This window comes from Microchirus variegatus (genome assembly GCF_963457635.1).
Source record: "Microchirus variegatus genome assembly, chromosome: 16".
NCBI lineage: Eukaryota > Metazoa > Chordata > Actinopteri > Pleuronectiformes > Soleidae > Microchirus > Microchirus variegatus.
The window spans coordinates 22,096,691-22,111,217 of NC_139817.1; the positions used below are offsets into that span (position 1 = coordinate 22,096,691).

The 14,527-nt window shown below is 45.1% G+C and overlaps 1 protein-coding gene across 1 annotated transcript in view; it reads right to left on the minus strand.

Annotated features, from left to right (window-relative positions):
• The window catches only part of tet3 (tet methylcytosine dioxygenase 3), a gene marked incomplete at both ends in the record, with an annotated part of 32,685 nt that extends 19,679 nt beyond the window's left edge, over nucleotides 1-13,006 (minus strand). Inside the window, one exon of the mRNA XM_083903185.1 lies at nucleotides 12,638-13,006. Coding sequence (XP_083759311.1) covers nucleotides 12,638-13,006 — 369 coding nt within the window. The remainder of the gene's footprint in view (nucleotides 1-12,637) is intronic.
• Nucleotides 13,007-14,527: the final 1,521 nt, after the last annotated feature.

Here is a 14,527-nt window from a genome sequence, read left to right on the forward strand (position 1 = left end):
ATATTAGGAGGGTTTTATGGCCGGTTGCTTTAGATTTATTACATAATGCACCTTTAAGATTTGAATTGTCATTAGCTTAAGGTTAGAAAGCTGGGGTTGAGGCTTTGTTTAGGGCTGTCCAATTGAATCGAGTCAATGCAGTGTCCAAAGAAGAGTATCTGTGCAAACCTGTGTGTGTGTGTATACAGTATGATTTGGTGTCACAGGCTCAGCGCGAGAACTGACGTGATTTGACCTCAGCTTGTTTCATTTAGCTCGATGACAAGGAGCCATTAAAGGACTCACATGAGCATCACGGTCATGACATGAGGGTCCTTTCTCCTCCTCCTTTCTCTTCCTGTCAGCTGACTCCACCTCTCTCCACCGTTGCTGCAATAACCCACCCCCCACCCCTCTAGCCTGCAGTCTAATGGCATCAAGGTCATCTGATCTGACACACTTTGTCACTCTCTCTCTCTCCTGCTCCCCCCTCTTCACCGCTCTATCCATCGCCTTCTTTACACACAACAGTCACGCCTGTCCCTTTAAATGCACACGCCAAGACACACGAAAAGCTCCGGCAAATGCCCGAGACATATTTTTGGAGGAATTTCCCACTACACGTACAGTCTGTTGCGAGCATTCATACAGTATTGGATTGTTCAGTAAGGATCACGGGGTTTATTGGTGGGGGCGGGGCAAAGAGGGTACTGGGCTAGAGTGTGTACAACGTTCAAAAGAGCAAAACAAAGAGTTTGAGCCCGGCTGAACACATTAGGGACACATTTCAGTTAAATATCTCATGAGTATTAGCAGTTGCATACTTCGAGTGAGTGCCTCTGTCTCTGTATTCCACTACGCTGTAAACACATTGTTAATATTTAAGGTTTCGTCACCGCGGCCGTTTGTCTGTTTACTTCGCGGCCAGGGATGGTATTAGGTTCAGGGTGTGTTTGGGTGTGCGATGTAGTAACGAGTGTAGCGTATCCAGTCTGAGTAGTCTGAGTCACACCGCCTGACATTTGGCACGTGCAAGTCAGCACGAATCACCCAGCTGGGGAAAGCAGCCCCCCCCCCCCCCCAACAAACACACACACACACACATATATATACACACACGCTTCACAAAGAGAAAGGGAGGAGTGGTTGTAGGAGGGAGGAGGGAAAAAATTAAAAGGTGGTGATGGGCAGTGGGGTGGGCTGTTGGGAAGGGTGGAGCAACAGAGAAATAATAAGGAGGAGGAGAAAGCGTGTGTGTGTGTGCGTGTGTGTGTGTTTGTGTGTGTGTGTGTGTGTGTGTTGGGGGGGGGTAAAAGGCAGCTCTTTGTGCTTCAGGTTTGGCAGATGAAAAGAATGAGAGGGAAGTAATCAATAAACATAATACGTGAGAAAATGCCTGAAACAAAGAGAGTGGACAACAACCAGAAGGAAGCACTACACTACAAGAACACAATGAGTGTGTAGCTTAGCAGTCAAAGCTGAGCGCACGTAGATGTAATGATTAACAGCACGTAGTCTTGGATTATAATGTTCGACAATAATTCAATGTTCAACAACAAACGGCTCGAGAACGAGAGAGAAAGCCAGACAAACCGTCCTCAGCCCTGCGCAGCAGTGGCTGGTTGCCAGTCTTGTCCCACTCAGGTCGTGGGCTAAGATTAGCTTCCCATATGTTCAAGTCAGGCGAAGCCGGGCTTAAAGGGCCAGTCGTCAAAACAGGGGGGAGAAAAAAAGTCAGAATGTAGTTTTCATTGCAGGGGCAGATGGGTTTGTAGACAACGAGACAACAAGTCTTTATTTATGCCTTAATGACATCGCTCCCTCACCTTCTCTGGAGATATCAGCCTCCGCCACATCCTTGTAAACATACTAAAAAAAAACAAATATTCACACACGTATGTGTGACGATCACCTGACACAGCTGTGACTCTGTGTTACATAAAACCTGGTCGAGTCTTGCGGCAGCAGTGGGATTTCGGCTGAATGAACCGCACGTGCCCAGTGGGAGCAGCAGAGGAGCGCTGAGCCAGTGAGGTGAGAGTTAAAGAGCTCCGGCAACAGCTGAGAGCTCCTCCCCCCTTCTCTTTCCATTCATTTTTTATTAACTGCGGCACCGGTGGCGGCTGACATAAAACACACACCGACCACCGATGATGACGCCTACGAGACCCCGAACACAACGTCATCATACCAGGAATCAGTGTAGGTTGAGAGAGACTAATTCCCTGTCGCTGAGTATTGATGATTGCATGTAAATGCATCACCTAATGAGGATCTGCAGCAGCTGTTTTCATGTCCTCCATAATAAACCTCTTTTACATCCATTACAATAAGCCCAGAGCAGCTGATGCAACAGTTGTTCAGTGATAGATATCAGGTGACTCCTCCTGGATTCGCGTGCGGGGTTATAGAGGACAGTTAATGGTTAACGTTTACTTGCTCACAATGATTACACCTAAATGTTATTATCATGCTGAGGGGGAGATAAAGACAGATACAGCTATGACTGGTATCAAGTGAACTTCCTCTGTGTCCTTAAGTTACATGAAGAGTTCATCTCATCAGCATCAGTGAGCCAATAAGCACGCTGCATGCTGTTTGACCAGGATGTTATGCTGGGTCAGGATTAGAGAAGAGTATGTGTGTATTGTGTTTTGCCAACTGCCAACCCTGATGAAGAGTCAAGGCAAAAAATGACAGGTTTATATTTTAATTTACTTGTTTACTTTTGTTTATGAAGCCACTTTGAGTCCGTAAAAAAAAGAAAAATGTGTGTTTCACCGTACTGTATTGTTTAATAAAATCGTTATTGAAAAAGGTATCATTGAGAAAGCTGTATCAAAATCCAGATATCAATATTATATTGACACACAGACATATAATAAGTATGATTATATAGTCATATTATATATTTGTGCCAATGTTGCCAACTTAAGACAACACAGATATATATTTTTTATTATTTTGGATAAGAGTTATGTTATTGTGCCACCTTTATTATTCACTATCTCTGAGTAAGGAGTGACAATTTAGAGCAATTTTAAATCAATTTTAAATCTAAATTACAATTTGGAACACTGTAGTAAGCTGCAGTTGCGTTCTTAAGTCCTCACATTCCATTATAAAAGTTCAGATTTTGATAGTAATGATCCAAACTATAACACAGCAACAGTGAACTGAGTCTTGAATTTAAAAAGTCATATCGCAAACCAAACCACGACACTGTTCAGACAAATCACTGACACATTTTCCCCCAAATCGATAAACCGTAACGTGAATCATTTCAAAACACCGTGACGTCAAGTCAAAACCAAACAAAGCCCAGAACGACATGACGTCAGAACAAAAACACAGTGATACAGCGTGTGCTGCTGCTGCAGTTCTGTACAGACCGAGTGGAAACCTCACAGAGCAGTAAACACAACCAGAGCCAACAGTGAATGGAAGAGGTGATGTCAAACCCTCCACTTCCTGACTCTCTACACTTACTACACACGCACACACACATCTGTGCGCTGCCGACAAGTCGGTCATGTGACCAACCTTGGATGCCGGACTTGAGCTAAAATTAAAACAATGATGTCATCAGACACTCAGTGTTGCCACGGAAACTAGGTCAGTGTTAACCCCTCGTGAGCGAGGGCCGGGGATTCCACGCGCTGCCAAACATATGATTAGCGAATGTTCCGTCGTCTGTCACGTACGCACGCACGGGTACTGAGTGTTTCTACTCTACACGCTCAGCTCTTTCCCACCAAGAGACGTTCACCTCATGTTGAAAGAGGATATCCTGTGCATGGGCGTGGAAAGAAAAAAAAATCACAGGAGTTCAGACTGTCTGTCTGTCTGTCTACGTTGGCAACCTTTAAAGTCAGAGAAATCAGCGTGTAACACTGTGCTGTGAAACTGAAACAGTCTTGTTTTCTATCGTCTACTACTGCACTGCTATGTTACTATGTTATTAACACGTGGATATCTTTAGAGTTAAACATCAACACAACTTTGACTCAACAGTCTTTATCCGTGGTACACGTGTACAAGCAGCTTGTTGGGTTTAAACCAGGTTTGAATTTATGGCTGAAAAGAAAACACACCTTCACACACACAAAGAAGACAGACAATGTCACAACGGCAGAGAACACACGTTTGTATAAGTCAACAGCTTCGCTCACAAACCACACGGGTGTATATATGAAACCTTTGTTGATAAAGAGACAGACTGCACGCGAGTCGGGATTAGAGCGGAGTTACAGAGAGAGCTATGTCACTTAAACCCATTCGTGCCACGCGTCATGAGACCGACTGACCTATATTTCCCGTCACTACAGTAACACAGGTCGACATATCTGGTGTAAATTATCAGCACGTTTGAATCCCGACTCGTGTCTGGGATTTGAAGGACTGAGACTTTCTTTCCTCTGCTCAGAGAGAACAGTCACAGGACTCTAATAACTTCACAGCCTTGCCGTGCTTTTCTCTGTGAATCCTCGCCCGCTCACACTTCCTCTCCACATAAACACACGCGCGTGCCCCGACTCGGCGAGTCGCAGAACAGCAGCTCTCAGAGGCCACGCGCCGCACGTTTACTACGCGTGGCTATCAAACACCTACGCATGCGTGACCCACTAACTTTTACTCCCTTTACCTCATTTGACTCCAGAACCTTGGAGAACAAGGACGGCCCCCTCGCTCCTGAGCCAACACACAGGGTTCCTCCTCCTCCTCCTCCTCCTCCTCCTCCTCCTCCTCCTCCTGCCTCTTCTCTCTGGTCTCTTATATCTACACATGCCTGCCTCTGGCACCAATCAGTGGGCAGCGTGGGACACTTTAAACTGAGGATGCTGCCACTTCATGGCTAAGGCGCTCAGCTCAGCGCCGCGACTTGGAGATAAAGTCAAAGTAGCTGATTTCATGTCGTCAGCTCAGGGCGCGACTCCGATAGACACAACCAGGGGCAGCTGCCACCTCGCGATGATATCAGGGATTATGTAATGAGCTCATGACTTCGCTGGAGAGCGGAAACAAACAACCTTACTAACTTGGCGACGTGGAAAACACCAGCCTTTTCTGTGAAACGGGAATTACTGGATAAACCAATCCATACCAACATTAAAACAAAAGTTCTTAAGGTTAAAAAAAATAGAGGAACTGTGTGGACGAATAGAATCAAAGCAACTGATAATGATATTACACACACACACACATACACAGACAGAGACAGCAGTGAAACATAAACCCAATGCCCTCTCTTACCTCAGCTGCCAGTTTAAGGTTTCCCAAACAGCCTCGATTGTTGTCTTCAAAATATTCCACCTTTACAGCCATTAAACAGAGAGAGAAGAGAGGAAGAGGGAGAGGGAGAGAGAGAGATGGGAGAGAGAGATGGGAGGGGGAGTGAATAACAATCAATAGAATAATGCGACAAAGGCCTGTTCAGACAGACCCATCATTGAGGACAGTTGGACGGCCAGGTACGACGCGCGCGACACTCTACGTCTCGTCAGCGCTGTCAACCTCAGCGACCGCCGAGAAGCAGCCGTGTGCACACAAATCACTTTTCTTTGATTTGCGCTCAGACGGTGAGCCGGCACTTCCCTCTACTGCCGGCACTGAGCTCACAGCGGTGAGAAAGCAGAGCCGAGGGTTCTATTTCATTTATACAATTATGTAATGTCTGTACACTAACCTGGCATGGCCTCTCTGATGAATACCTCAGACAAGTTGGCAGAGCCTGGTTTTTTTTTTATTATTAAAGGGTAACTTTAAAAGAGTGTCTTTTTTTTTAGAAAAGAGTGAGGTGTAATAATAATAATAATAATAATAATGATAATAATAATAATAATGATAATAAGGGGTGGGAAAGGCTTCATCAAACCAAAGCTGAGGCTGATAAAACAAAAGCATCTTCACATTTTGTCTACACGGTTTCTGGCTGGACTCAATGTTAAATAATGTGTTTTGTCTTGAGCCGCCCCCCCCCAGTCCCGCCAATCCCATATCTCACCCCCTCCATCCATCACCCTCCCACCCTCCCACACACACACACACACACACACAAACTATCAATCCTAAAATCGTCTGGACTGATGAATATTTACCCTCCAAGTCTCTGAGCTGCCTCGGTTTGTACTCCTCCGTCCGCTGGCCGTATCCCCATCAGAAGGCTCCAACCCCCTCTCGTCTTCACCTCTATCCCTTTCTTGTGTCGCTCTCTTTCTCTCTTTCCACTCCTCTTTCTTGATCTCTCTTTCTCTCGTCTGTTCCAGCAGCCCATTCAGGAAGCCATCTTGTGTTTTTACTATGGTTTTACATGAGCCCTCGTATGCACGTTCCCCTCTCTCTCTCTTTCTCTCTCTCTCTGTCGCTAACACTCTCGCTCTACCCCCTCCCTCCTTCTCTCTCTCTCTCTCTCTCTCTCTCTCCTGCTAGTATGCCAATAGGTTTACCGCACACACACACACATACTCAACAGCAGTGTTTTTTTTTCTGTGATCACTATCACTCCTTCCTCCCACTCGCTCAGTATTTTTTTTTTTCTTCTCCTTCTGCATACATGATGTGAATGCCCCCCCCCCCTCTCTCTCTCTCTATCTGTCTCTTTAAACATATACACTCATGGACAAATGCACACACACACACACACAAAACACACGCACACAGAGGTCGCCGGGGAGACGTCACACTAGAGATAGCACACAAAGGCAGTCTACTTCCACCAATCAGAGGCCGGGCCGGGCTCTGCTGCTAGGGTGAAACTGAAGGAGAGCCGGGGAGGGCGGCGACAGAGCGCCAGAGAGAGAGAGAGAGAGAAAGAGAGCGAGAGAGATGCTTAAAAGGAGGTTAAATTACAAAAGGGAAAGACGGTGAATTTGTTTGTGAGTGTGTGCAGACCTGCCAAACAGAAAAAGAGAGTAAAGGTGGAAAGAAGGTGGGTGTGTATATGTGTGTGTGTGTGTGTGTGCACGCGCATGTGTCTATAAGGGGGGGGATGGGTCCTCTATATGCCTGTCAATTATCTCCTCGAACTCGCCTTCCCTAAACAATGCCTCTGGTATGTGGTATGGCTGAGCACCATCTGTGTCAGGGCTGCCTGCAATAACTGGACTGGACTGCACAGTGCACGCGCACACACACACACACACACACACACACACACACACACACACACACACACACACACACATCTTGTGACAGGCAGAATATGCTGACTCAAAGTCACGAACTGAAGACAGAAAAATTAGTTAAACGCCACTTTTAGACTCAATATGACCAGCCAAACGCAAAGATCGACCCACTTTTAAGACCTCTGTAATTCACACACGCGAGCACTTCAACCTTTCACCAAAAAGAATCACATTTCCCGATCTGTACGAGAATGACATCCTTCCTAAGCCATACTATTCTGAACGGCCGCCTTCATATCGTTTACATTTTGCTCTCCAGCATGAACATCAGCGCACGTCGATACCAAACGGATCACCTACAAGAGTCGAGTGGGAATGGTTTCGTCCAATCAAGTAAGCGGATATCGCTGAAAAGATGCATTAGTTTTGCTAAAACCGGAGAGGATAAACAGAAGCAAAAGCGCTCCGTTAGGACACGGACGACAGCAGAAACGAGTGAAAAACGGTGGCTGTGGAAAACGAGAGGCGTCTCTGGGAAAAAAGACGAGACAAAGTCAGCGAAAGTTCACGCAGCCATGGCGAAGACGCGAGCACATCGAGGCGGGAAAAAGACTAGACGGTGAGCGGCAGTGAGACAGAGACACAGAGAGGGGGAAAAAAAACGGAAAGAGAGAGCGAGCTGAAAGTGTGGTGTGGGGAGGTGAGGCAGCCACACAGTGACACAGCATTTCTGGTGTCTGTTTGACGCGCTCGTGCAGCATGGGAAATCCCCTCTGATGACGTCTGATGGGCCACGTGTGTGTGTGTGCGTGTGTGAGAGAGTGAATGTGTGTTTACGTGTGAGCAGAGGCGCGTTTTTGTATATCCGGACGGCAAGAGCCGCTGTCCGTTTCAGTGGACTTCGTTACCGGTGGGTTCGAGGCAGCAGTGGTTGAGACACTACAGTCGTTTTCAAGGTAGCCGTGGTTTGTTGTTATCAGAAATGTGAGAGATTGAAAGACCGAGCGTCTACGCGAAACACGGAAGATGCAACGGCGAGCGCGTCAACCAATCAAACCTTCATCTGACTTTCCCAGCCTTCAACACACACACACCTGCCAATTACGAGCACACACGGATGCATATCTGATCCACTCACAGACAGCACCATGCCCTTCATTCAACTTCCTTCTTCCCTCCTTTCATTCACTCGCTTGTCTGTTGTTGCCGTTACCAACCGGCTCACATTCACCAGTCCAGCACATAGACAGAGGGGAGGGAAGCTCATTAAAGCCGCCGTGAGACCCCGTGTTTGTACAATTGTGCATTTGGCTGCAGGAGGATGAATGTGCCGCACTTAAACCTGCTCTAATTAGTGGCATTATCTGTCTGTCACGCTCTCTAAACTGACAAAACATAGCACAGGATGACTCTTTTCCATACATGTGGACAAGCACACGGTACCTGCACGAGACACTTTTGCAGAGAAATGTTAGCACTGCTACATTCTCATTTGAAATGAGCATTTCCAGCTGATTCTGAGAAAACTACACAGATAATTGTGTTCTAGCACAAATACATCTGCAGCCACACTAGCACACACAGATGTGCATTTGTTTCTCTTCATTTCAGAAAGAGCTACTAACGAGGCGCACCAACACTAACACTAACCGCATCAAAGCTCTACATTTCTGTCAGTGCAGATAAAAACGCTGCCTTGAGAGTTTTTGTTTTCGAGGTCTCTAAAACCCCACAGTGTGAGATGCAGAGTGTGATGTGGATGTAGCCGAAGGGTGAAACACACATTCAATTGACTGGATGCAATCGTATTGCATTATATTCTCAACAGGCAGAGGTTAAGAGCTGCTGCTAATGGCAGTGCAACAGTGAGCTGCTGAGCAGTCACAGGAGAAGATGGAGGATGTGGTTACCAGGCAATAAGGGACTAAGCTGCTGCATCTATTCAGAGGTTAGAAGGCACAGATGGAGGGATTGCGGGGGAGGAATATTGATGGATAGATGGAAGGATGCTTGGTTAAAAGCATGTTTATAGAGGAAAAGCTGCAGTATCCCCTGCTGTTCCGAGAGCAGGAAGAATGATGTGTGGGGGGTGATTATCATTCTGTAACAATATCTGTTACAGCCTGGCTCGGTGATGATCTGTGATGTGCTGATGGCAAATTTACAGCTGCATATAATGCTCAGAATTTATTAAGGACAGGTGAGGAAGTGGAAGAAAGGAAAGCAGTCTCATGATTAATTGAAATAAATAATAATGTGACAGTGGCACATCTTGTTCTCACTGACAAATGTATTGCAGTGTTTACACCTGACCTATAAAGGCCCTGGTATATTTCCGCACCTTTAATAAATAAACCGTAAAGGGTCAGGAGACATGCAACGATCATGCCCCTACTCAGTAATGCTTTACATTCCAGTAATGCACACTTTCCATGCAAGTTCCATTTCCTTTAAAGCAGAATTATGCAGGATTTGTACCCTAATGTAACATCTTCAGAGTCATTGTGATGTTAAATGACTTGTTGTGGGGAGACTGAGGGAGGTCTGCACTCCCCCTACTGTCTGTAGGTGGAAAACCAGCCTTGTAAATATCAGGGACGCCGATCCGGAGTCCTCAGAATCACAGAAACACAAATGACTTCACGGCACTACACAAACACATTCACACACACACCTTAGGCCAGGTACCGGCTATAAGATTGAGGCAGTGAAAAAGAAGCAGATAAAATCTTTGCCAGAGGAAGGAAGGACGAGGAGGAAACAACTTTGTAACTTCTGGAGAAAAAGGCAGCTAGTCTAAGCTTTTATTTATGCAAGTTATTTTTTGTACAGTAAGTAAGTTTCTATTTGTTTTGAATTAATAAATGTTAACTTTTGTCTTAGGTTTGCCTTTGTGTGATCACATTATCACATTATCTTACACAAACTCTACTGTTTTGATGCCATAATCTGCCTTAACACACTACGCATTGTATCAATTTTTGAATCGAGAATCGATTTTGAATCGAATCGTGAGCCACACAAAGATTCACATCCCTATGCACAAGCATTTTCAAGGGTTTTCTAATCATCCAATAGCCTTCTAACACGATTAGCAAACACAATGTACCATTAGAACACTGGAAATGGGCCTCTATACACCTATGTACATATTCCATTAAAAACCAGACGTTTGCAGTTAGAATAGTCGTTTACCACATTAACAATGTATAGAGTGTATTTCTGATTCATTTAATGTTATATTCATTGAAAATAGTGACCCCAAACCTTTGAACGGTACTGTATCTTCTACAGTATCTAATACAAAGGGGAGTTGAGGAGGATTTGCTCAAATGTTACTGCTGGTATGAAATGAAAGGTTGATGACAGACACTGGAGGCAGATGCTCAGAGGAGAACAGAGAGGAAAGAGGGGGAAAGTTTGACTGAAAGGAGTAAAAGTTCCCTCAGAGGTCACAGGTTTGGAAACATGGGGGCTATAAATATCTATTATGCACCTCAGCAACAAAATAAAAAAGACAATTTAAAAACCCTCTTTAAACAAGACTGCGTCCCTCAGCTGCTGAACTCACGTGACCGACAGTCAGATTGTACGTCTAAATGTCTCGTCTCTTCTTTTGTGTTTCTACAAAACGAAGCTTCATTTGCAGAAACCCGAGTGCAGACAGGGCAGGGCCGGCCTGCAGAAGTGCTAATGACAACCCTCATTTCCTGTTTGGGACTAAACAAACCCCGGGATCCTTTCCTGCAGACTTTGCCGTTTGTGCTCGTCAACAGTTAACGTGTCCCTGCGTGCAGAGACATACACACCTCTGAAGTGCTGACGCGCTGAGCAGCAAGAAGGTGCAGTTGCTCCGTGGTCTTTAATTACACACATATTATCTTCATAGTAGTTACAGTGTGAGTCAAACAGCAGTTGATGAGTCAGGCTGATAAAAAAAACCTTTCATTTAAGAACTCAAATCTTGCCCAGGTGACTCCATCCTCCAGGAAACGATGATTAGAATGTGTTTTTGCCTTCAAAGATGTGTTAAAAACGTATTCATAAGCCATGTAACAGCTCCTGTGCTTTCTATTTTTTCTCATTTTAATAAAACAATGTTCCACTTTTATGATGAGCGTGGGAATGTTCAGAGCTGACGTTCTTGTTTTGCTGTTTAATGGCCTTTGGAGAGGCCGCACGTGTCCATTGTTTGTTCTCTAAAAGCCTTTTCTTGTTTTTCCTGCTTCTCCTCCTCCGATGTGCTGATCATCTACCGCTTTTTCCCCGTCCTCCTCGACTCCACCGCCCATCCCCCGGCCCCATTTAACTGTGACGCAACACACACACACACACACCGGCATTAACGCAGCACTGCACGCTCTTAAAAGACAAGCACGTGCACACACACGCACACGCGGAGGAAGAGATAGAAAAAACGGCCTAAGGTTAACCCCCGCTCTCACTCACAAGTCGCAGAGGTCAGAGCTCAAAGCTCAGGCAACTGCAGGAATTCTGCAGTGCTGCTGTTGAGTGGCCACGCAAACACACACTCACACACACACACACTGAGTGTCCACTCAGACAAAAGTTTTTCACAGGGTCTTAAAGACTGTGAAACAATTGGCTTTGGATCAGGATTCCCATCTCTATCCTCCTCAGTGAGCATGCGACTGAGTGTGTCCTCCTACTTTTCTGACTTTAAGTTAAAGTGCATCAGTGTTGAGGCTCAGCAGCAAAAGCAGCTGCTTGAATTACAACCATTTCACCAGTGTATGACATGTTCCCTGTCCAAAAGACAGTGATACAGCAGCTATTGGACTTTTCTTGAGGTAAAGATGTTCATAAAACATTGTAGACATAAGATTTTATAAAAATTAGCCGTTGGTTAAATCTAAAATATGTTTTCACACTTTCCCTAATGGCAGCCAAAATGTCTGGGTCGCTGGTTTATAGAAATAGCAGTACTTGAATGCTGATACACTACCATTCAAAAGTTTGGGGTCACATAAATGTTCTTATTTTTGAAGGAAAATCACTTTTTTTTCAATGAATATAACATTGAATTAATCATTAATACACTCTATACATTGTTAAAGTGGTAAACGACTATTCTAGCTGCAAACGTCTGGTTTTTAATGGAATATGTACATAGGTGTATAGAGGCCCATTTCCAGTGTTCTAATGGTGCATTGTGTTTGTTAATCACGTTAGAAGGCTATTGGATGATTAGAAAACCCTTGAAAACCGTTCAAGGGCTGAAAACAGTTTTGCTGCTTCTTTGACGAAAGGGCAAAATGATTATTTCTTAATAAAAATCATTATTTCTAATCTTGTCAATGTCTTGACTATGTTTTCTATTCATTTTGCAACTCTTTTGATGAATAAAAGTGTGACTTTTAATGGAAAACACAAAAAACTTGTATAGGTGACCCCAAACTTTTGAACGGTAGTGTATGTCTAAATCGGAACCAACCATTTTCACCACTACAGTATATCCCAGGCAGCAATGGTAATATTATCACATAACGAACACATATCCTTACCTCGTTCACCTCCCACTCGCCGCGTCTCCTCTTCAGCTCGTCACACTTGCGCAGCTTGCAGATCTGCTTGCCCGTCTTCCGGTTCAGGCAGTTGCCGCAGGTGCCGCAGTTCTTCTTCCGCAGACACGGGGTGCACTCGCCGCATTTCTTCCTCCGCTTCTTCTGCAGGTCAACGGCGGCGTCGTCCGGGGAGCCATCGAAAGGCGAAAGAGAGAAGAGGCCCGCTTGCTGGTGTTCGCTCTCGATGTATTTGCTCAGAGGAGACGTCTCCTCCGTGGGTTTCCTGCAGAGCTGGAGAGACTGAGCCTCCTCTGCGTCCATGGAGAACTCGTAAATGTCCTCAGGTGGAGGATCAGGTCCGGCCCTTGGCCTGGGCATGGTGACTGTGATGCCTGATGTGACCCAGAACTGGTTGAATTTAAAAGAATCGGGAGTTTAATATAATAACTGGCTATACTCGGAGGTCAGATCTGACTTTGTCCATCTATATAATAAAGGTACGCCTCAGTCCCCTTAACCCTCTGTGCTGCAGCCATCAAACGTAGTCTAGTCTGAGCCCTCCAGGGTCAACTCAATCATTACTCTGTGTATATGGTGGTATCCGTGTTGGGGCCCTGGAGAACTCTGGTGGCAACGACCAGGATGGAGTCCATGTTTCCCCTGCTACCCCAAGGGGCGGTCGTTGGACCAGGACAGTGTGGACAGTATAGCTGGCTCCTGGGGACTCATGGCGGGGTGTCTGCCCAGTGTGGGTTTTCGGGTCTAGAGACAAAGACAAAGACGGATTAGAGTTAAAAACACAATACATACACTTCATTTCACCGACATAGGGAACTCTACCCTCGCTCGTTCACATACGGGTGTCATTTAAATGAAAGAAAAGCCCAATTAACCCTGTAAAAACGTCAGGGGAGGAGTATTGTGACACCAAATGAATTCACATTCTGAATTGACCTCCATGATTATTGTCTGGATTCTGTCTGCTCTCGAAACACAGCTGTCAGCGCTGGGTCTGCTTGGCTCATAGGCGCACACACACAAGTGGGTCTGGTGTGTGTGTGTGTGTGGGTCCTAAATTAAAGACGGGGGTTGAAGTCAGGGAAAAGTCTTCTTTGTCTTGTGCTCACACGCTCCAGTCAACATGAAGTGGATTGTGCTCACCCAAACCCAGAGTTTCTGGTCTTTATCCTGATGAAGGAGGGAAAACACAAGACGCTTCCACCACAAAGCCAGTGGATTTAAAATCTACATGGAGTTTTATCTGTGGGTTTTCAAGGTGGGGAACACTAGCTTTACTTACGTTTTTAATAAAGTAGAACAGGAAACAGGCAACTTTCATATCCCTGTAGTTCCTGTTAACCACAACAACCAATGATGTGGTTTCTTCCTCACGTATACTTCACACACTGGTATGGAGTGAGAGATAATGTGACTAATTATTATAATTTAATTTATTATGATCTATATTTGTTCCGTTTTCCACATGATCTGGTCAAAATTCCTCACGCGCCCTGCTCACGTACCAGTTTGAGAACCATGGGGGTGAACGTTATTGTCGCCTATTGTGGATGTGGAATAACACAGCACCACTGTGCCATAAATCAAGTGGTAATTCTCCTGCCAGCGCGCTGACTCAGTGGTAAAAGAAAAGCAAGACTAACAAGAGGACGAATATAAATGTGTGACGTTTTCATTCGGCGAACATCAGAACGCTGTGAAATCAGTTTATCTCGTCACAAAGACAAGGTGAGGACAAACTGTTCTTATTTACATAGTTTGACAATAAGATTACGACAAACTTTCTGTTATTATAAAAAAACACATTTATATGTGAAAAGGAGAACTGCATACTTGCATCCTTGTTATTAATATATTCTGTGTTGTTGTTCTCTTATTATA